The sequence below is a fragment of the Varanus komodoensis genome, unplaced genomic scaffold (assembly GCF_004798865.1).
Source record: "Varanus komodoensis strain SLA01 unplaced genomic scaffold, ASM479886v1 scaffold52, whole genome shotgun sequence".
Taxonomy (NCBI): Eukaryota; Metazoa; Chordata; class Lepidosauria; order Squamata; family Varanidae; genus Varanus; species Varanus komodoensis.
The window spans coordinates 4,798,950-4,821,335 of record NW_025336114.1 but is presented as its reverse complement, the minus strand read 5'-3'; the positions used below and the strand labels follow the sequence as shown (position 1 = coordinate 4,821,335).

Genomic DNA, 22,386 nt, shown 5'->3' with positions numbered 1-22,386 from the left:
ATGTCTGGGGAAAGAGGAGTTTCAGCAGATGCAGAAGCATCAGGGAGCAATGGAGGCATTCCGGGAGGAGGGTCACTAGCATTGCCAATCATTGCTCTTCCGTGCAAACTGCGAAGTGCAATTCCCATTCCCTCTCCACACTTCAAGGGTGAGCAGCACTTTGGGGCATGTGCTGCGCTGTGTCCACACAGTGGGTGCAGCAGAGCCTCATAGGCTGTGTTGTGCCCTCATCTTTCCTAGCCCTTCGTGGTTCCCACACAACCTTCCTCCCAAAAAGTTGAAATGGGTGCTTCTCACCACCAGTTTGGCAGGCTGCTTGTGGGTGTGTATGTGTGTGTTGGGCAAACATGGTTGCGCTGGGGCAGCAAATCCGGGTCAGTTTCACTACTAAGCTAGGACATTGGCCAGCTTGCTTTTTCTAGTCTGTTGTCTCTTGATCGATTTACTGTGTTGGGCTGTTGCACACTAAGGTAGGGAGCTGGAGAATTTCACTCTAGACATTTGAAGGGTTCCTTTGTTTCCAAATGCTGAGGAGGAGACAAGCCATGTGTCAGTTTGGCCTCTCCCTCTCAGTCTCTCTCTCTGTTTCCCTCCCTCCCTCTCTTCTATCGCTAAAAATAGGTAGCTCCAGCACTATTTCAGAATATCTCTATCCCAACAAAGTGAATTATTGTTATTAAAATATTGATTTTTCCTGAACTGACCTCCTTGGAAGGAAGTTAGAATATAAATGCCCAGTAGAGTTAATCAAGGCAACTTGCTATTGTAATTATAATCATATTATTTAATGATATCCTACTTCTCTACCAATAAATGCCTGGTGAGCTCATCTACCTATAAATACAGAAAGCCTACTAATTAGAGAATAAATATACAGTATTAAAAACCATAGATTAAAAAAATAAGACTCATGTTGTTAACTAGGCTTTAGACATTGCCTGTGCCATAATTGGGGGTGGTACAAGCTTCAAATAATACGCTAGGTATGTTTAACCCAGCCTCATGAGAGCAGGTATTAACTCTGGTGATTGTGGCTTTGTGGGTGACTGCTACAGTAAAGCAAGTCTAATGTATCCTCAGGGGCGTGATAATGCGGGTGCAGGCAAGCTAGTAGTTTTGGACTACAACTCCTATCAAGATTGATAATAAACTTTGCTGGCTGGAGTTTATGGGAGTTGTAGTCCAAAATATTGGTCCCAGGTTGCCCACCTCTAGCATAAGACTTTCTGGATTATTTTCCAGGGACTATTGCTTGAGAGATGTGGTATCTGATACCTAACCTGTAAGGGGAACAAAGCACCTGCACAAGATCACAAAAGTTAAGCTTCTGATTTAAATTAATATTATGATTTGCACCAAGATTTTCATTTTATGTGCACTGTGTTACCACTGACAAGAAGCATAAAGCACACTGAGGCTGGATATAGGCAATTGGTTTGAAAGAGTTGCAGTGCTCAGATAGAGGAGTCATCACTCAGGGTACACATGCTGCCTTCTGTTCCACTGTGACATCTGGCTAACTATGAATGATCTGCAGGGTTTGAAACATACAAAACTCTGCTTGCCCCACATGAACAGGAATGTACCAGTGGAGGGATGCTGTCTCTTAGACTGAATTGATATTCTGGACAACTGACTGCAACCGGAGACTTGAGTTGCAGTCCTTGCCAACTTCTCTCTCACACACACACTCACACACAGACACGCAAACACCTATATCCAGTCTACCTGAATATTGTAATAAGCTGTCAAAAGTGTTTTGCTGACTTCAGCATGCAGTCAGTTGTATTTCTGATCTCTATTTCCCACACGTTTCTTTAAGCTGGGCCTAGAAAGGCTATTTCTAGCCTCTGGTTTAGTTCCAGGATGTACTCCTGTGCTTTGTGATCCGCTTTTTCAAAGCAGTGGCACATTATCTTAAAGATTCCCTCCTTGGTTTCCCTTCATACAATAAGCCCCCCTGAAGCTTCCCCACAGGCTTGCCAGCATTTTAGCAGATAAACAGAGACAGGCAAGGGGGGAGGACGGGGAAATGTGTTTACATCCTAGACCCGCAGGAAGACTAGTGGGCAGACTGGTTCCTGCTTGGGAGGAACTCCTGGCTGATGCTCCCATTCTTTCCTCTCCAGTGCCTTTGAATTCAGGATTGCTATATCTTCCCCACGGTTTGTGTACTCAGCCAGCAGCTGAGTATCCTGTATTGTTGCATCAATACAGGATGGGCAGAAGCAGCAAACTTTCCTAACCCAGCATCCTCCAGATGTATTCAAATTCATTGGACCACAACTCCCATTAGCCCCAGCTGGTTGGGAGTATATGAATTGTGGTCCAACATTTATGGAGGCTACCAGACTGGTAGAGCAAGCAAATCCTCCAGTGCATTAAATAGCTGCTTTTAAATCTGTCTGAAACAATGTGGTTAATCACGTCAGGCAGCACTGGGCTGGGACTGGGGAGACCAGTTAATGTTCCCACCCATTTATGAAGCTTACTGAGGTCACTCGCCAACTCTCCTCCTAATCTGCATCACAGGGTGGTAGAAGGGTACAATGGAGAGGAGGGAGATCTTGTATTTCTTAGCGAAAAAGTCAGGGTGAAAATTCAACATGTAAATAAAGCTATACCACTGGGGGACATTTCCATTCATGAGTCCCATGGAGAACCTGCCCAGATTCAGAACCAAAAGATTGTGCATCAGAACTCAGGGCTGCACCATTCCGCCACTCAAGTCGCCAGCAGCATACAAAGGCTTGCTCTGCGGGTTTGGCGGCGGCTGCAGCCTCCTCACATCCCACATGTATATGGGGAGTTTGAAGCCATTAGCAGGGGCTGTGGCTCATCAATAACCAGACAGAGAAAAGCCGCAGAGGCTGGTGTCCCTGTGGCTGTTGCAAAGGGACACACTCACTACTGGCCAGAGCAGGAACACATCTGCTGCGTCCAGCAGCTGCTCGCCAGCTGTGTGTTGCAATCTGCAAAATACCAAGCAAAGGCCATTCAGCTTAGGGTGGCTTTACCCTGCCTCTCTGCTCATTTACATCAAACAAAAGCCAGCTGGAGGCAGTATTATTTGTCTTCCTTCCCTTCCCTACAACTGAATGTTTATTTGTTGCTGGCTGTTTAAAGGCTGGTATTCCCATCTTGATCTCCTTTCATTTCAAGCTGACAAGTCCCAGTGGGCATAACACTGAAGCTGGAAGTACTGGAGCAAAGGCAAAGGAGCTTCCAAAGAGTCAGACGCAAAATGAAGAGAGAGGAAGAATAAAGCAGACGGAAGTGCAAATTGCTTTGTCTGGCTGTGCAATGCTTAAATTAAAAGAGGATCAGGGAAGCAAAAGTTCTCAGCAGGGAGGTTGAACTTCTTCCAGCCCAAGAGCCAAATTCAAGTTTGGGGCGGGAGGATATATTTCACTAGTGGGCAAAGGTAAAGGCAAAACTACTACTACCACCACCACCAGCAGCAGCATATTTAAATGAAAAGCTCTTACTACCAGTAACAAAGCCTTTGAAGATGTTCTTCAAACTTAGAATGGGGGAGAAATACACCAAAGCCAAGAAAGCACAAGATGCTCGATGCTCAGAGGAAAGAGGGAGGGGCCAGGGGAAGGGGGCGTGGCCATGTGAGCTATCCCAGAAGCCCAGATGTTGCCTGTGAGCTCAAGGTGCAACCCTCCTGCTTTACCACATTGGGGACCTTCTCCCCACACTTTTTTATCAGAAGAGAAAGGAGAGAAAAGCATTTGTGCTACTGGAGAGAATGCCTGTCGATAGGGGTTTTGCAATGCCAGCACCAGACCTGGTGGGTGGCTCTGTCCCTGCCCCCTTGCTGCTGTGCTCTTGTGCAGGGCACTGCTGCGTGTTTTTGCTCAGATGCCAGCCTGCTGTTGCTTCCATGTACTCAGTGCAGTGTCAGAAAAGGAAGCTGGACTGCCAGGGCTTCAGGAAAAGTTAGTGGCAGGGGCAGCTGGTCAGATGGCAGGGCAGACTGGGAGTGATTTCTATAGGGGCAAAAAGAACAACAAGAGGTAAATCTTTCTGTCTAGCATTATACATTGAGCAAAGCTTTCTCTGGCTTTGCTATGGGATTAGATTTCTTATATGAGCAAGTCATCCTAAACATTCAAGTGTTTCAAAAACCCAGATAATTACAAATATTTGATATCTCGAGGACTGTGAGAAGCACACTAAGGGTGTGGAAACTGATCTAGAGCATCTTTTTCTAACCTAGCACCTCCCAGGCATGCTGGACCACAACTCTTACCATTCCCAACCAGCATATGTCCTCCACTGGGGAGGCTGGGGATGATGACCCTGTAGCCCAACAGCGCTGCTTGGAGAAGGCTGCTGTACAGAAGTACATGAGCTCCTTAAAATAATAATATGTACATGAGCTTAATATATTCAAAGTGCTCACACTAACATTAAAAGCCCTAAATGGCTTGGGGCCAGGTTATCTAAGGGAACGTCTCTTCCCTTATGTACCTACTTGGACCTTGAGATCATCATCTGAGATCCTTCTCAAAGAGCTCCCGCTAATGGAAGTAAGGAGAGTGGCTGCTAAGGAAAGGGCCTTTTCAGTTGTGGCACCCCAATGATGGAATTAGTCCCTAAAGAGTTGCGCCTGATGCCTACTCTTAATTCTTTTCAGTGCCAGGTACGTAAAAACCTTTTTATTTACCTTGTCTTTTAACAGCTAAATTTGTATTCTTATCTTCATACTGTATTTTATCTGGTACAGCTGTTATACCTCTGAAATGAACTAAGTGCAGTTGCTATGGGTGTTTGATGTCATTTCATTTAATGGATTATTTTGCTTGATTGTATATATTAATGATTTATATTGTCGGTTAGAATTTTATACCATGCAAATTGTGAGTCGTCCAGAGACGCAGAGTGAGTGGATGGCCTAGAAATATCCCAAACAAATAAATAAAACCAAAGCATGCCAGTCATCATGAGCACCATTGCTTCATTTAGGTCTGGGGGTGGGACGTGTTGCAGATGTTGTGGAATTTTATTTGTTGTATATTTTATTGTTGCAAACCATCCAGAGAGCTGTATTGATTGACAGACGTGATAGAAATTTTGATAAATAAATATCCCATGCAGCAGAGAATTAACACTTCAGCATTCTGCTCTCCGAATCTAAGCCAGTTTCCTTTCCAAAGCAGAAACAGCATCTGAGCATGATTGTCTGGCCCTGAGAATAGCAGCAAGGGCAGGAATGAGCGACCACCAGCTATCGGCACCCTTGTCTGAGAGTCCCAGATAAGGTGGCTACTGCAAATAGCCTGCTCTCTCTCACACTGGCATGCACTGCAGCACATACCAAAGCAGACCCGTCATCGTGAGCAGCATTGCTTCGCTTGGGTCTGGGGGTGGGACATGTTGCAGAAGAGGTGGAACAGGGAGCGAAGTAGCACATGTCTTCAGAAGTTCAGGCGTGCTCCAATTATCAAAACTATTAGCAGACAGACCCATCTTTGCACAGGCTGGCATAGCCCTTTGCTTGCTACAGCAACACCTTCAAGGAAACTTACACAGCTGTCAGAGCTGGATATTTTGTGGCCACCCATTCCGAGTGAAGTCATTCCACCTCGGTGCTGCCCTGCCCATGGTACACCCCTTCAGCCTCCTGAGCTGCCCCACAGAAGCACGGAGGGGACAGGTGGGCACCTGTGCCCCTCAGCCTCCTAAGCTCCTGTGGCTTCAAATAGTATGGATTATACTTCCGTATAAGTGCCTGATCCTGCCTAATCTTGGAAGCTAAACAGGGTCAGGCCTGGCTGAAATCTGGATGAGTGACTTTTATATTTTGTGAACTGCCTGGAAAGCTTTGGCTAAGTTGGGTGTAGAAATGTTTTCATTATCATTATGGCTAAGGGTGGTATGGAAATGTTGTTGTTGTTATGAAATCTTATTCTGATTAAGGAAATGTGCCCCAACGGGTGAAGACATTGCTGCAGATTTAAACCACACAGACACATTAAAATTAAAATTAATTATTGCATTAAAAATAAATCTGAGGCACAATCTGCTACAGTTTGCTTAGCACGCTTGTCATATTCCAGGTGTCTTGGATTCATGAGCAGGTGTGCTCACAGTGGTGGATGTATTGGGCTAGGCTGGTCTTCCCCTCGTCATGATGGTTTCCTTGGGACGTAGGGCTAAAGCCTAACAGTGGCTACTGGTTTAATGGAAAACTATTTTGTGGAACCCCATGTAAACATTTCTTACATTCTTAGTTTATCCTCCATAGCTATTCAGCAAGCTAGTATGTTGAATCACCTTTGCTAAGCTGGAAAGGTGTGCACCTGTAGCCCAAATGGTGACCACATGTGGAAGCAGAGTAGTGGTTACACTGGATGGCCTTGCAGGCCTCTTCCAACTCTACTACGTTATTCTATTCTATTCTATTCTATTCTATTCTATTCTACATCCTTCAGCTCATGTTTTAAGACTTTGAACAAATTTGAAAGTGGTTAGAGTGCTTGGACTGGGGATCGTGGGAGATCCAGCTCACTGAGTGACTTTGGACTATGCACTCACTCTCAGCTTCACCTACCTCACAGAGCTGTTGTAGTGAGGCAAAAAAGGAAGTGGAAGAGAACAACATAAGTTGCTTTCGGTTCCTTCCAGCAGAAGCAGCAAAGCTTTTTAGTTAGACACAGCTTTAACATGTCAGATCTGGTCATTTATGGGCATCTTTATTTGCTGATCCATTTTGGTAGTTGTATCTGTATTTATTGAGAATGTCACACTATTTTTGTTCAAAATTATCGTTGTCTCTAAACATACCTGGCCATAGAGAACTCTAAAGCCTCTGGGAATGTGTTTGGCTTGGCAATGCTCAGGAAAATTACAAGCATGTAATTCAGTTTTAATTCTTTTCGTTTTGGGTTTAACAAACATGTGCCATTCCTTTCCCTCAGAAGAGGAAATATGTTTAAAAATAGAAGGCTGTTTCAGACGTTAATCCAAATATTCTTTGGAATAACTATAGCAGTTTTCCCATTCCGTTCCAAAATACTGAAAAGAGCAAACAAGGGTTGCACAGAGCAAGTTACAACTAGCCTTTATGTTTTAAGAGATGTGGGTTGACTATGGTAGCCCCTTATGAGTCTCCTAAAAAGAAGAAATGCTTCAACAAAAAGAGGAAAGCAATATGAATATCATTTGTATTTGCTTTTTTATTTTATTTTATTTTATTTTATTTTATATTTTAAGCTTTTCCATACCTTCCTCATTACCAAAAGTCCCAGGATGGTATTTATTTACTGCATTTACATCCTGCCTTTTTCCTGCAAAGAACAAATGATTGTTTATGTAGTTTTCCTCCTCTCCATTTTATCCCCACAACAACCCTGTGAAGTAGGTTAGGCTGAGAGTGAGTGACTGGCCCAAAGTCATCCAGGAAGCTTCATGGATGAGTGGAGGCTAGAACCCAGATCTGGAATCTCAGATCAACACTCTGGACACTATGCCACACACACATGCACACGCACATGCAAATTTAAAAATAGTCTTTATAAATGAAAGAGAAAACCAGGACATTTCACCATAGAGAGGAAGACTACAACCAGGTGTCCAGTAGGCCTGCCTGTCCAGGCTGCGGTTCAGGTGCTAACTTTTGACAGGCAGCAGTTCTTAGGGTTCTTTAAAGCGGACTTGGACATCCCTTTAAACAGCAGCTGCCTTCAAACAGAGGACAGCCCAAACAGGGCACTGTTTTCTGTGCGAGGGGACATCTAGCCACTGTAGGTTCAACCATTGCTTCTGTGTCCAAAAATGCTAGGTGTCACCCGAGGCCTGCAGCACCTTCCAGTGACTAACTTACTCTGTTTGCAGTCTCCACTTTTAGAGACCTCAACTGCAGACCTCAGGGCAACAACATCTGGTCTAACTCCGGGGTTCTTCTGTCCCTTACCCTTCCTCTTCTTTTTCACCACCTAACCTGATGAAGCGTTCCTGAGAGTTTGAGAAAGTCTGTGTAGCATTTATTTGTTCCTAATTAAAGGACTGCTGCGCCAGCGGAGTCCTCCAACAATTCCCCCTCGAAGTAGGAATTGCATAGCTCAGCCTTGCCCAACCAGGTGCCCTCCAGATGTGTTGGATTGCAATTCCTACCATTCTCAGTCCTCGTAGCCATTGGCCAGGATGACTGGGAAGGATGAAGGGTTTTTTAATTATTTCATTTATTATATTTCTATATTGCCCAATAGCCAAAGCTCTCTGGGTCACTTACAGAGATCAGAAACCTTTAAAATATGCTATTCTCGCATACTATAAAAGACAGTTATTGAGAGCGTAGAAACACTCCCACGCATAGTTTTTATTTCATGCAATTATATTATATTACTGCCCAGTAGCTTCTGTGCAGTCCAGAACATCTAGAGGTGTTGAAAGCCTGGGCTAGCTGGCTCTTGCTAACATGTGGCGGCAGCACCAACCCCTGTGCAGATGCTTCCTTCCAGGGCATGAGCAAGGCAGCCACATCAGGCCACAGATGTCGGGGTGAGCAGCAGGAGCACCCCCTCCCCCAGCCATTCCTCTCCACTGGGAGACAGGGCTGTGCATTTCATGCAATTTGGCCTGCACCTGCTAAGCAAGACTCATGCTTGAGCACAGTGGGGGATTCCCTCCTGCTGCCAATACCGATGCAAGATTCAGGTGCTGGTCCCATCAGCTTCTGTACATGGAGTAGCAGAGCGGAGCTATCCTTAATCTCAGGCAGAATAGTTTCTTGGGCTTCCTTCTTGCATTATTCTTCCTTCCTCTTCCTTGTTGGCACCAGGGATCACCAACACTGGGAAAACTGGATCATCTGAGCTCTATCGAATTCCTACCTGCTTCTGAACTGATGACTAGAAGCAGGTTGAGCTTTTTTGTTTTTATGTGGATTTCTGTCTCTTAGGCAAGGCATGGTTTATGCCATTTCATAGTATCACCCCATTTGTACAAATTTCCTTTGTGAGAAAAAAAAAAAGATAACCTGCAGTGTGTCTTAGAGGTGGAATTTTGTGAACTGGCTCAACTTGCACCAGCCAAGGAGCAAGTTGGCACCAGCCTGGGGCTAATAAGCCAGGTGGCGGAGGCACTGGGGGACAGGGGACTGAACCATGAACATCTCTCAGATTTTTCCTCCCCCCTCATATCCCTCACAAATGAGTTAGTCACTTGAATTAGTCACATGCAGTCCCTTCTCCACCTGAGCAGACCATTTTTGATGAGCCTGAGCACAGGCCTCATCTCTTCTCTTTCTGATCATTAACCTAGTTTCCAAGGTGATGTCTGCATCCACCTCTACCAGCAATGGGGGTTAATCATGAATCTGTGCTTAAAGGTCCTCAGAATAGACAATATATATTCCAGTAAAAAGCTGCCAGGGCAAGACCACCCTCCGTAATGAGTCATGAAATGCAAAGCCAGGTATAGACAGCAAATCCCAGAAATCCACCAGGTTCAATTTGGCTTAGATTGTAAAGCTGCTTGGATATGAGTCACTGCCCTTGGGCTGCTTGGAAGGATCCTGGTCTAGGGCTTCTTCCAATGTACAGCATTCCAAGGCGGATGCCTCAGACTCTGAAACTGAACTGGAAGAAGAGGCACAGTGGACTGCTTAGCTGAATTGCCAAGGTCAGTGAGTGATGAAATAAGCCAAGTGGCTAGTATCTGGATCAGGGAGAGAAACTGGAGCAGGGAAATGCTGAGGGGGGAAAGATGTGAATTTATCACTCCAGCTGATCCACATCAATTCAAATGAGTGAACCAATTAAGCAACATTTGGCACTTTTGCTTGCTGGCACAGAAGCAGCTTAAGCTTCCCTGAGGGTGCAGCTTACTCCATTTGGGAGAACAGGGGAGGAGGGGAATTCACTTTGGAATCATCTGCTAGCAGTTTTCTCTCTAATTAGCTGGCTCATTAACTTGATGAAAGATTTTTGCTAATGACCTTACATTACCCTTTTTGTATCAGAAAACCATTCCTGGATGGCCCACTTATAAGAGACTGTAGTTAAAAACCTCCTGTCGAAAAAGCATCACTAGCTTCAGTACTAGGATGTTGCCTGTGCCAGTAGCATCAAGCAAATATAAAGCCAGCATAGTTAACAGGATGAGCAAGTGTCCTACTTTACAGAGAACAGTCTGCTATTTGAAGATCTGTCAGTCTGTTATTTTCGCTGGCTGTCCAGTGCACCTCATAAAAAGTGAGGAGGGCAGCCAAGGTCTTGAAGCTGCCCATCAACAGCCAGCACCTGGACAGCTGCCTGTTCATATAGGTCACTTCTTATGGCCTTCCCCCATCATAGTGGTACATCCTGCATTTGCATTTAAAGAATAGCACTTCTTTCTAAATTTGCATCTATATATTAAACTTAGCATATGCAAATGTTAAAAAAATTGATGCCAGCATCTGACCTCTCTTTGGGTGATATTCTTCCTCTTTTTGGCAATGCCACCCTACCTAGAAGCGGTGCCTAGTCTATTTGCAGATGATAACCAGACCAAAGGGTTGGACAGGGGACTTGTGACAAGGAAATGGTAGCTCTTGAGCATTCAATTACCTAGTCAGGCTGCAGCTTCTTGGATTCCGCTGTGGAAAATGCCTTCATGCTTCTGAACACAGTCAGAGAATTGAATTTGTTTTATAGGCTCAGCAGCTATTGCAAAGGCCCTGGATCAACTCTGGACAACCCGCTTGTGCATAGTTTTGATACTATCTTTTTAGCCACATTCACATGGGCACAGGTGGTGGGCATGTGCCCCTGCCTGTGGCTGTCCAGGGCTTGCTTTTGTTTGTGTGCTGTTAATCAGGAGCTGTGGAAGGCTGTACTAAAGAAATGTCTTTCTGCCAAGCTCGCACAGAAAGGCTGGTGCATCTCTGACAGGAGGCCGTCTCAGCAGAAATTCCCATGCTGCTGCTGCTGCTGCTCACACATTCCAGAATCTGTTCACAGAGGCTGGGCTCTTGGTGTGCCTCTGCCTGAATTGCAGCAGCCTGCTGGGCACTTTTCCCAGTATTTGTCTGTCTGGCCGCAGCCACCAGCTGGGGGAGACGGGAGCAGCGACAGCATGCATGCAGAATCCCCCAGCTGGCTCACTCGTGGCCACTGCTGTGGGAAACACATCTGTGAGGCCACTCCTGCCCTTTCTGCCATCAGTCTCTCAGGTTCCCAGATGCCTTGCAATGCTGGCGCTGTCCTGACTCAGCTATCCTGAGCCCCTTGGCTGCTCCCTCACTTGCTGCATTTGGGGAAAGGGCAGGCAGGACCACACCTCCTGATAATTTTATCTCCGGATCTTTCCTCCCCATGCCTGTCCATCTCCCTCTAAATCAGGTTTCTATCATTTTTAAAAGTAAAACTCTAGCACACTGACAAGCCCCCTGAATCAGTTCCTCTTCGCTTTAGACTAGGTGTGAGGCTCAGGCGTGAAGCCCCAGTCCATACCTTATGATTTCCCAAGAGGGTCCCAACACCTTGCTTTGGTTCTGCCCGCTTTCCTTTAAACCTCAGTCTCCTGGTGATTTCCCAGCTTTTGTGCATTTTGTTTCCCAGCGTGAGTCAAAATGCCTCTTGTGAGGCATAATTTCTGGCAGGAAGAATTGTAAGCTAAAACATGCTTGTATTTTGCTGTTTTGACCTCACTGGGAAGCTACGGGTGGGAGTGGAGAGGAAATTTCATCCCTGCAATGTCCCCCTCCCTGGGTACTTCTCCAGACTGAATTTGACCTTTGGGTTGAAAAATTCATCTGCACTAGATTGCATCATTTTAAGGAATTGCCTCTTTCTTTGGGAAGTTAGTAGCGCATCTTCAAGAGCGTCCATCCAGAGCAGGATTCCCATCCTTGCGTTCTTTGTACCAAAAAGACAGGGAGAAGATGCATGGAGAAGCTTAGAATCCTGGATCCTTTGCTATGATGCCATGGCAATACTATGCAGTGCCACTCAGGCTCTGCACTCAGATGAGCACGTCAAACTGCAATCCAGACATTATGTGGCAGAATGAAATAGGCCAACAGTTGTTATGTGTAAGGCCACTCAATTAGATATTTGGGAACCAGGGGAGAATATAAGTAATTGATGCTACAGACTGCTTCTACACTGCTGGCTAGCTTCCTCCACACCAGTGAGAACATTCATCATACACCTACTGTCTGAGAAGTTAATTAGCCCTTTGCTGCTAATGCCAAAGCCCGGCATCTAGAAGACAAACTGCTCTCTCACTCACTTGGACACCAGTTCATGAAACCATGCTCCCCTGGCCGCACAGGGAGAGTCCCAGAGCTCATGCAGCAGGGGCTGTTGCATGTAGCAAGATCTCAGATCATAGCCCAAGGATGGCAATGCAAGGTGTTCTTTCGGGAATTGGAAGGGTAAGAGGCAGCCGTGAAAGGGAGTGCAAATACTTGGTCGTACCACTGCAGCAGCCTTTCCCAAGCTGGCACCCTTCAGATGGATTGGACTGCAGCTCCCCTTTTCCCCAAACCAGCACAGTTCACATTGGCTGCAGGCAAAGGTGTTACTTTGACATTAGTGTTGCTAACGAAAGACTGAGAGGCTACTTCATTCTGCAGATAACTAATGTGATTTAGATGGCTGAATGGTTAGACTGATGGTTTGGAGGAAGCCTGTGAGAAGGGTGCAAAGGGGAGTGATAGTCAAAGCCATCTGGAAGGATACATTATAATCTCAATTCACAGTTCCTTTGTAGTACTGCTTCACAAAACTGCAAGGCCTATTGGAAAGGAGAAGCAGATGGTTCAAAAGAAATGTGTAAGAAAGAAAGAAAACAGTAGCATAATTTAAAAAGCAGGTCCTTCTCAGTTATGAAGCCTGGAAGCTGAAAAGGGGCAGTGTGTGAGTGATGGATTCAATACAGGAGTTAAATGTGGCCTTGTTTCAGAGCTGCAGAGTTCATCCAAAGTTCATACATCCTGCTGAAGTGAAATGTCTGCCTCCTGACATCTGGACATCACACCATACAGATGTGGCTTCTTTTATATTCCAGAGGCATGTTGTGCCCATTTGAAACAAGCTTGCAGTCATATCGCCCCAAAAGGCTCAAAAGAAACATTTCTTGGCAACTGAACATGAGCCACTGCAGTGTAGTCGTTGGAGGGCCAGGTTAAGATTAAGGGGGAGCCAGATTCCATTGCCCTAGAGCAGTGGGGGCAAACCTATGGCACACATGCCACAGCGGGCACACAGAGCCCTCTCTGATGGCACGCCAGCCAAGTCGCCTTCGCATCGGCCCAGCAGACAAGCATCAGGTAACAGCACACATAGGGGCCATGCGAATGCTCGGAAAGGAGTAGTGGTGCCACGCGATGATGTCACAAGCCACAACACATTAGCCGCAAATCATCCGAGCTTTCTCATGGCCAGTCAGTGCGCTGCCAAGGATACATATATATTTGCTTGGACTGGCTGTTTTCAGGTTTTATTGAGGTGTTCGCACTTTGCGATGAATAAGTGGGTTTTAGGTTGCAGTTTGGGCACTAAGTCTCTAAAAGGTTCACCATCACTGGGTTAGGATTAGAAAAACAAGGTGTCCTGGCATGAATTTGATGGTTGGAATGTGTTTAGAATGGGCAGAAATGATGAGCTGTGCAGAAAAAGCTCCTCAAGGAAGGCTCTTTCAAAATCGCCCTCTTTTCAATGGAACGTTACCCCTATATTAGGGTTAGAGGTGTGCACCAGGGTAGGGTTAGGTCAGTGGGGGCGAACCTATAGCACGTGTGCCACAACAGACATGCAGAGCCCTCTCTGTCGGCATGCGAGCCAAGTCACCCCAGCATCACTCCAGCAGCCAAGCATTGGATAACAGCAAACACAGGGCCCATGCATGAGCATGCTGGGAAAGGAGTCATGGCGCCAGGCGACTCTTTAACTGCGACCCATCTGAGCTTTTGCATGGCCGGTCAGTGCGCTGCCAAGGAGATAGATAGATAGATAGATAGATAGATAGATAGATAGATAGATAGATATATTTGCTTGGACTGGCTGTGAGTTGTTTTTTCTAAACTAAAACCTCAGTTTTCAGGTTTTATTGTAGTGTTGGCACTTTGTGATATATAAGTGGGTTTTGGGTTGCAATTTGGGCACTCGGTCTCTAAAAGGTTTACCATCACTGCCCTAAAGAAACTACCAGGTGTTCTTTGGTCAGTAGCCATGGGGGATGGTGTAGCTTAGATGCTTGGCATGGGAAAGGTCCTAGGTTCCATCCACAGCATCTCTAGGTAGGGCTAGGAAAGAATCCTGAAGGACCACTGTCAGATCCTTCAGGAGAGGAGCTGAGGAGGAGGAGCTGAGAGGAGCTGAGAGGAGGAGCTGAGGAAGCTGCTCCATGCTAAGGCAGACCACTGGTCATTCTAGTGTTCTCCACAATTCTCACCTCTTCCCAAATCTTGTTGCCACAGTTTCTATTCGTCTGCCTCTACAGCAACTAGTTAAAAAAAATGGCACAGTATGAGTTCTCACAGGGCTCAAAGGAAAGGAAAGGAAAGGAAAGGAAAGGAAAGGAAAGGAAAGGAAAGGAAAGTTGCATGGGCAACTTCAAGGCTCCTTCCTATTCTCCCCTCTTATGTTTCTTTATCTTTAAATTAGATTTAGCCCGAACAGCCCTTCAGACAGAGGTTGCCTTTGAATAGGGGACAGTTCCCTGTAAAGTAAAATACATGGTTGCCCTATGTATCCCATCATTAACCCAAACGTTAGGCCCAGGTAGCACATTTTTCATTCTCACAAGGAGAGCTTGCACTGTTCTAATACGTACACAGAGAGATTGAGAGAGAAGCACATAGATACATCAGGCAACATGATAACTCACAAGGTTGAGTAAAGGTTGAGGACAGGTTATTCATAAGCCATGCGTTGCTGTTGATGCATGAGTTATAGTGTCCAAACCCAGCCATGCCAACAAACCATGGCTTGCTAACTAGGTCAACCCACCAAGTCAAACCACTAGACTCTCTTCGAAGGTTGCTTGTGGTAACAAGGTATGGCTTGTTATTTCAGCTGGTTCAGACAAGATGGTAGCCTACATTTCAACAACAGTTCATGGCCCATTGACAGGCTCTGCTCGACCCATACTCAACCCTTAACTGTGGGTTGTCATGTTATCTGAACCCAGTGAAAAGCCTTCATTCTCACAATTAAGTCCAAGAGAAGTTCTCTCCATGTTGTACATGGACAGCCCAGCTATTTTCAATTATATTATAAATATGTACTGCTGATCATTTCAAGATGTGATGTAGAGTAGAGACTGATGTGTTGAAAGATCCCTGGGAAAATCTCAGCTCAACTCACAAGGAGATTTACACAAACAAGATGATACTGACCTGTCAGAAGGACAGTCTAAGGCTTACGGTAATGATGTGGAGTGCTTTAAACATCAGCTACACTGACTATACTAATTTTACTTTACATGATATTCCCATAAAATTCAGACTATACATCTCCTAAATGGATTTCTTTATACAGAAAATGATAGGGAAACTCTGAAGCATGCATCTGAGCATGTACAGAGCTGCTTCCCCTTATAGTGACTGAAGCTCATTCAGAGTTAAAAACATCAAGAGTCAAAGGCAGGCTTTCAACAGCAGACTGCACAACTGTCCACCAATGGATATCTGATTCATTCTTCCTGCTCCTCCTTGAGTTCTCTCACAGAATTAAAGCTTCTAAGCACCATGCTTTCCAACAGATCCAATATATTTGAAAGATTCCTACTATTACCAATGTAATTATTTGCTTCAAATTCTACAGCCTTTCTGGAACATTCAGTGCAGCCTGAACCAAGACAGACATTACTTCAGATCTGTGTTGAGCACTGTATTTTTATTATTACTCTAGAGCTGGCAGATCAGGCCCCCTCTTGGATGCAGACCTGAATGAGGCAAGGGGGTTTGACAGGGTCAGAGAAGTCAAGAGCAATGCTGCCAAGAGACCGGACTCTCTCACAATCTTGTCTCCTAGCAGGGTTGCCCAAGGGTCACCAGACTAACCATACCGTTACAGTCACATCAGCAGAAGGGAAATAATATATTTAATGGTCACGGGGCACAGAAGCCCTTGAAGGGGAGCTCCTGGGCAGCAGGAGCTGAAGGAGCCACTGGTGAAAGATCTTTCACAGACAATGACAGTGAAGCTCGAGATCACTCCAGCCAGTACTACAGAGAAGAAAGCAGAAGTAAAACACTTCTGAATCTTCTTACTTTGGAAACCCTATGACGAAACATTCCAAAGTGAAACAAGAGATAGCGCCAGAACATGAGATTCCCAGGTTGGAAGGCACTCAGTCAGCTACTGGGGAAGAACAAAAGACAAGTGCAAACAGTGCTGTCATTAATGATGCAACCAGATCAATGTCTTGAGGCAGACATCCACAAAGACGAGAGAGAAGTCCTGTGCTGCACAACACATACAGCTGGAATGCAGAACATGAGAAATACGAATCAAGACAAACTGGAAACTGTAAAGCACGAAAGGTGTAGAGGGATCAGGCATTAACCTTGAGCAGGGCTATTGCTATAATTAGGCAGAGTGAAGTGGCTGCCAGAGGCAACAGATGCTAAGGAGTGAGGGGCAGCACCATGCCTTCAGGTGGGGGATGCTACCCCTCATCAGTGCTGAAGTCCAGCTGACTTCTGTACATGGATGGGCTGGCACAGCATCTTGCCCTTCACCTTGGATAGCCACATACCTCGAGTCAGCCTGAACATAATGTCACATTCACTATTCATTTGGACTGTCAGCCTTCTTCTTCTTCCTCTTCCTGGCTTGTCCCTGAACTTGGCAGATGTTCCGAAGCATTTTCCAAGTAGAAACATGTGTGCATGCGCACATCCACGTGTGTTTGTCAAACCATTTCTTAATGACATAGATAAGATCACATTCTTGTCTTCTGTCCAATGCAGAATAATTCCTCCTTCTCATTTCATATAATCCTTTCTATGAAGCAGAATCACTACATAGCCATAAGGATGCACTGCAAGGAGATGGTAAACTCTAATACTCTTGAACACCTACCTGTCTGTTTTTCAACTACATGGCAGATGGCAACTGGGGGAACTATTTAAATTGTAGGGAAAGCACAGAGGAAATTTTAATCCTCCTCCTAGTGGCACAGTCCTGACCCCAGAGAAGGGTCTCTCAGCAGGTTCTAAGAGACCTCCACTTTGGTCAGAGCTGTACCACTAGGGACAACTAATCCCTGTGACCATAGAAAAGGTTTGTCCTCTCAACCGACTAAGGGCAAACAGCTTCCTCTAAACACCCCGCCCCCACTCTTTGCATCCTTAAGGAGATGGACACAATTTAAGATTAGAGAAAGAATGTATTTTGTGTGCTAATCTGAGGCAAAGGCCTTGATCTTGCTCAGACTGGTCATCCCACTGTTCTTGTCATCTCTGCGGATCCTCAGGTACTTCCTATATGGAACCTATTCGGAAGGCCTATACTTCCATGCCAGAAAGCCTGAGCTAGAGCCTTCATCTGGAGTGACCACTGAGAGCAAAAGGTGAGCAGAAGAGGCAGGCAGCGCATGGGGAAGTGGAGGAGCCAGTGGAGAGCAGAGCAGGAGCAGAAACCACGTGGGCAGGCAGAGGTGAACTCCGGAGGGACGGGCAGTGAAAGGGGAGCGGAAGAGGGGCCTTCAACAGCACCATGACCAAGAGCATCCAAAAATCTGATGCTGGCCCTGCCTAGTAAGGACATTTGCCCCTTTCTTTTTTGCTTAAACCATTCTATAATGAAAACGCGATATCAACATTGGCTAGAATGTGCAAGAGAAAATGGCCGTGCTTTTACAGTGCTTTCCTACACAAGGCTTCTAATCTGCTATATCTGCATTTGGGCTCTCCATAAAACTGAGAAACATGAGCAGTGCTTCCTTCCTGCTCTTCCAGTGTATAACTTCTGTGTGGTACTGTCCTGTACTGGAAAAGCAGAAATGCTCAAGTGGAAAAAGCACATCCTTTCCGTTTTCAAATACTATCACATTTTCCCTCCTTAAAAAAAACTCACAGAAAGTTATCCTTAAATACAGAAATGAAAATGGAGAGTCACAATATCATCTAAAGAACTCGCAACCCGCTATAAGTAGGGAATGACAAGCACACAATAAATGCCTCATACACAAAGCGCTCGAGTTTTCCATCCCAGTTCTTTCAGTTATATATTTTTTCAAACTCTCAAAACTCTTGGGAATGGTGCCAAAACCATCTGATGCCATGGTTCAGAGGTGAGTGAGATGTAGCCCAAGGGCATGTGGTCCTTTGATCCCTCCAGGACACTCCAAAAGTCAGGAACACATATATTTTCAAATTCCCGTTTTGTCACTGGAATTTGGCAGCAAATGGCTGCGGAGACTTACTGTGAACAAATTACCTGGAAAGCAAGCTGAATTTATCCTCAGTAAGTCGCATAGTGGTGAAGCTGACACTTTTTTTTTTTTGTATTTGCTGCCACAGCAAGGGCAATTTGTATCCTGCAGGAAGGAGATCTATGGGAGAAATCGGTCCAGATGATCCAGAATTGCCCCTTTCTGCCATAGCAGAAGCACCGATTCCTTGCTGTGCAAAAATAGCCTCTGGTACTGTGCAGGTGCCGGGATCTACTCCCATCCCCCTTTTCTCCCCCAGGTTTTGCTTCTTACCGTGTGGGAATCTTCACCCGGAGGTACCGATCCACGGCAATGGCCAGCAGTGCCAAGACGGAGCTCTCGGTGAGGATGAGCACAGGGCAGGCCACCATCAGGCAGCTGTAGAAATGTATGCGGGGTCCAATGTTGATGATGATGGCGAGCGGGATCACGAGGGCCCCCACAGCCACGTCTGCGACGGCCAGCGAGACGATGAAGTAGAAGGTGGCGTCGCGCAGGGCCTGGTTGACTTTGACAGCCCAGATGACCAGGATGTTCCCTGGGATGGACACCAGGGCGATCAGCACTTCTATGGTGATGTAGGCGGCCTGGAAGCCTGATATGGCATGCGGCATGGCGGTGTCAGTCCCACAAGCCTTGCGACTCTTACGCTGCTGCCTGGGAATTTGAAAGGAGACATGGGCTTTAAGGACAGGAGCAGCCACTCAGGAACTTTTCCCCACTAGCCACCTTTCAGGTGTGCTGGACTGCAACTCATTCGTTTGTTTATTTGTTTATTCCTTTAAAGTTTTTATATCCCCCCCTTTACAGTGTCTGAGGGTGGCGATAACTAAGGCACAGCATCACAAATAATATATAAAATCAATATTAAAAACAAGACTAACATTTAAAATACTGAGAAAATAAAAAAGTTTTGGCCTGGTGCCGAAATGGGGAAAAAAACTCGTGACTGGCTGAGGGATGCTGGGAAGTATAGTCCAACACACCTGGAACAGGTCACATTGCAGGAGGCTACCTTAAATTATTCAAAGCCAGTCAGCCTCTTATAGAGCCCCCAACACTGCACACACATGTGCATGCACACACGCACACGCACATGTACACACACATGTACACACATACACACTTCGATCAACACTTGTAGGATAACAGATGCCACTACTTCTGTGCGCTACATGTGCTCCTACACAGTCCTGTAAAACTCCACAAATTATTGCTCGGTTTGTGCAAAGTCTTGCTGGTTCACTTTGCCATCCCTTGCTAGCCTGGATGCCACCAAGAACTTCACACATACTGGTAATGTCATTCCAAGTAGGGCACCGCACAGACAATTTGCCCTTCCATCATGCCTGGTGACTGTGATGAGACTAGAGCTTTTCTGTTACCATATTTGATCCTTACCTGTTCTGTTTGACAGTTGAGTGGCATTCAGCTAACAGCATCTGAATGCTGTTGACTCATATGGCCCCATAACAGCTCTGCAAAGGTTCACAGGAGAGCCTGTAGTTCAGCAGTAGAGTTTCTATTTTGCAGGTAGAGGTCTGCCCATGTTCAATCTATGGCATCTCCAGGTAGGACTCGAAAAACCCTTCCCTGAAGTTCTCGAGTGCTGCTGCCATTCAGTGTCAATCACACTGGGCTAGATGGCTTGACACAATATTTATATTCTCCTAAGAGAGAGCGCCTCCACACATCCCTATTCATATCTGCAAGATCCTTGTTTAAATGAAAACATTCTGCATCTATTCAGGAAATTTTCATGTTCTCGTAAACTTCCAAAGCAAAGAGCCTCTAAAACCGGCCTGCAGCCACTGGGCACACCTTTCTACATGCAGCCATGTCTTACAAGAGGTTAAGACAGCAGGGACATGGGGCTTGTAGATTTCACTAAGATACACTCACCTGTTTTCTCCCATAATCGGAGCACTGGGTGGCTGCATTTATTAAGAGTGGCAGGCATTTTGCTACAATAATTGCAGCCAGATTCATGGTTACAGCAAGCAGGCTTATGCTTTGAAAAGGGAAGCTATTATGGTCAGATAACTAATCACATGTGCATCATCAGATAAGCAATATCTGGGTGAATTAGTAAAGAAGCAGTATTTAAGCTGCATTCTGTATATATCTGCAGGCAAAGAAAATTGTAGCAGTGTGAAACATTGCAGGGAGCAGGGGCTGCTCTTGCAATTATCCTTGGCCCCAGAAAAGAGCCGTAGCTGCAAAAGGATATCCCTCGTTTTTCTCTGCTGTAAAATTTTGGACAAGAGCTGAGCAGGGCTCTCATGGCTAGGACATATTGGAGGGCTTTCATTCAAAGGAGATTGCTTCACAGCACATAACAACTACAAAATTATGGAGCTTATGAACATACAGAAACACTTCTCTTGCCCTGAATGCAGCTTTTATAGCACGATCGGTAACTTCTGGCCCTCCAGTTGTTTTGGCTTACAATTCCCATCAACCGTAGCCAACACAATCCTTCGTAATGGAAAATACAAGATGTAGAGCCACAAATTACCCGCAATTGGCCCTGCTCTGTTTTATAGCAAGAAACACTTTCAGAAGGATTGGGGGCACCTGTGGGATGCACAGAGTTGCCAGGGAGATTCCTGTAGAACAGCATTGATACTGACTGTCCAAGAGCAATTGTTCTAAGACACTCCCATCTAAGGTTCCTGGCAAGTACCGGTGTGGGAGCATTTCCATGCTGTCACCAGACAAGGAAGAGGTATCAGCTGCCTTATTCAACCAAAAGCCCTGAAGTCTGGTCATGAAAGAAGGCCAAACCCTTATATTACCAAGTTGATGGACTGATGAATTTGGAATGCCCTTTTGTTTCTCAGCATTCTTTGCAGTGATGACCTTTGCACAGAAGCTAGACAAAAGGAGCAAAAAACATATGGCCCTCTAGATGCCGATGCGCTAGTTCTTCAATCATCTCCCACCATTGGCTAAGCTTCTGAGGCTGCTGGGAGTTGGAATCCAACATCTGGAGGGCCAAACATTCCCCAGCCTGGCTATGCAGGATGCTTCCATGTCCAGAAACCAGGTGTTGCCCCTTCAAATGTATTGTATTTTATTCAATGTTGTGAGCCGCCCCGAGGCTTCGGCAAGGGGCGGCATAGAAATGTTTTAATAAATAAAAATAAATAAAATAAAAAATGTGTCACTTTAATTCATCTGCTACCCACTTACGTGGCCAGTCAGAAAGTTAAAGCATGCGGGTAAAACATGTCCTCTACCACTCCTTCATAGCTTCTCTCCTCTTTTTGATATGAGATCTTTCTGCAGCTTCCCAGAAAATGTGCCAAGGAAGTATGGCAGCCAGTGCTTCTGCATATAACTTTGATGAGGCACTACAGCAATATCCTTTCTCATATATAACAACCAGGCTGCTTTTTGCCACATAGGTATAAATGTTAGTAAAATGCGAACGTCTACACTGGAGGTGGATGATAGGACATCTTATGCTCTCCAAATAAAGAAAAGCCAAATTCATAGGAGTGGCAGGTAAGGGGGAAGGGGCACCACTGTCAATGACTCACATCACAAAAAGATTCAGTAGGCACATTCCATATAACATTTGCAAGGGCAGTGCAAACACAAGGCAGGAATCACCACATCTCTCCAGGTACACAATATTGTGCTTTATCTAGGCGCCTAGAAAAAGGGACTTCTCTGAAATGCCAGCGCTACCTGGAGGTGAGGCATGCAAATTGTGCACAGACAGTGGAAAGCTGGTGGAGTTTTCCTGTGCAAACAGTGGGTCTTCTTAGTATAACAGAGCCCTGTTATTGCCTGGGCTACATGAATTCATTTTTGGTGTCCCTCTTGATCTCAGCTGAAACTGCTGATGTACCTGGAACAGCATAACACTCAGAAAAAGCTTCCAGAGTGTCAGGTCGTGTTGCAAAAGGTGTGCAAATGTTTCAGGATCAAGAGCTCCTCTTGGCTGGTGCCGCAAGGGATGACACACTCCTCACACCCCTCCAGTGGCCA

The 22,386-nt window shown here is 45.6% G+C and overlaps 1 protein-coding gene across 1 annotated transcript in view; it reads right to left on the bottom strand.

Annotated features, from left to right (window-relative positions):
• The window catches only part of ADORA1 (adenosine A1 receptor), a 61,865-nt gene extending 42,859 nt beyond the window's left edge, over positions 1-19,006 (bottom strand). The window contains exon 1 of the mRNA XM_044447536.1: positions 18,661-19,006. Coding sequence (XP_044303471.1) covers positions 18,661-19,001 — 341 coding nt within the window. The 5' untranslated portion in view covers positions 19,002-19,006. The remainder of the gene's footprint in view (positions 1-18,660) is intronic.
• Between the last annotated feature and the right edge of the window lie 3,380 nt (positions 19,007-22,386).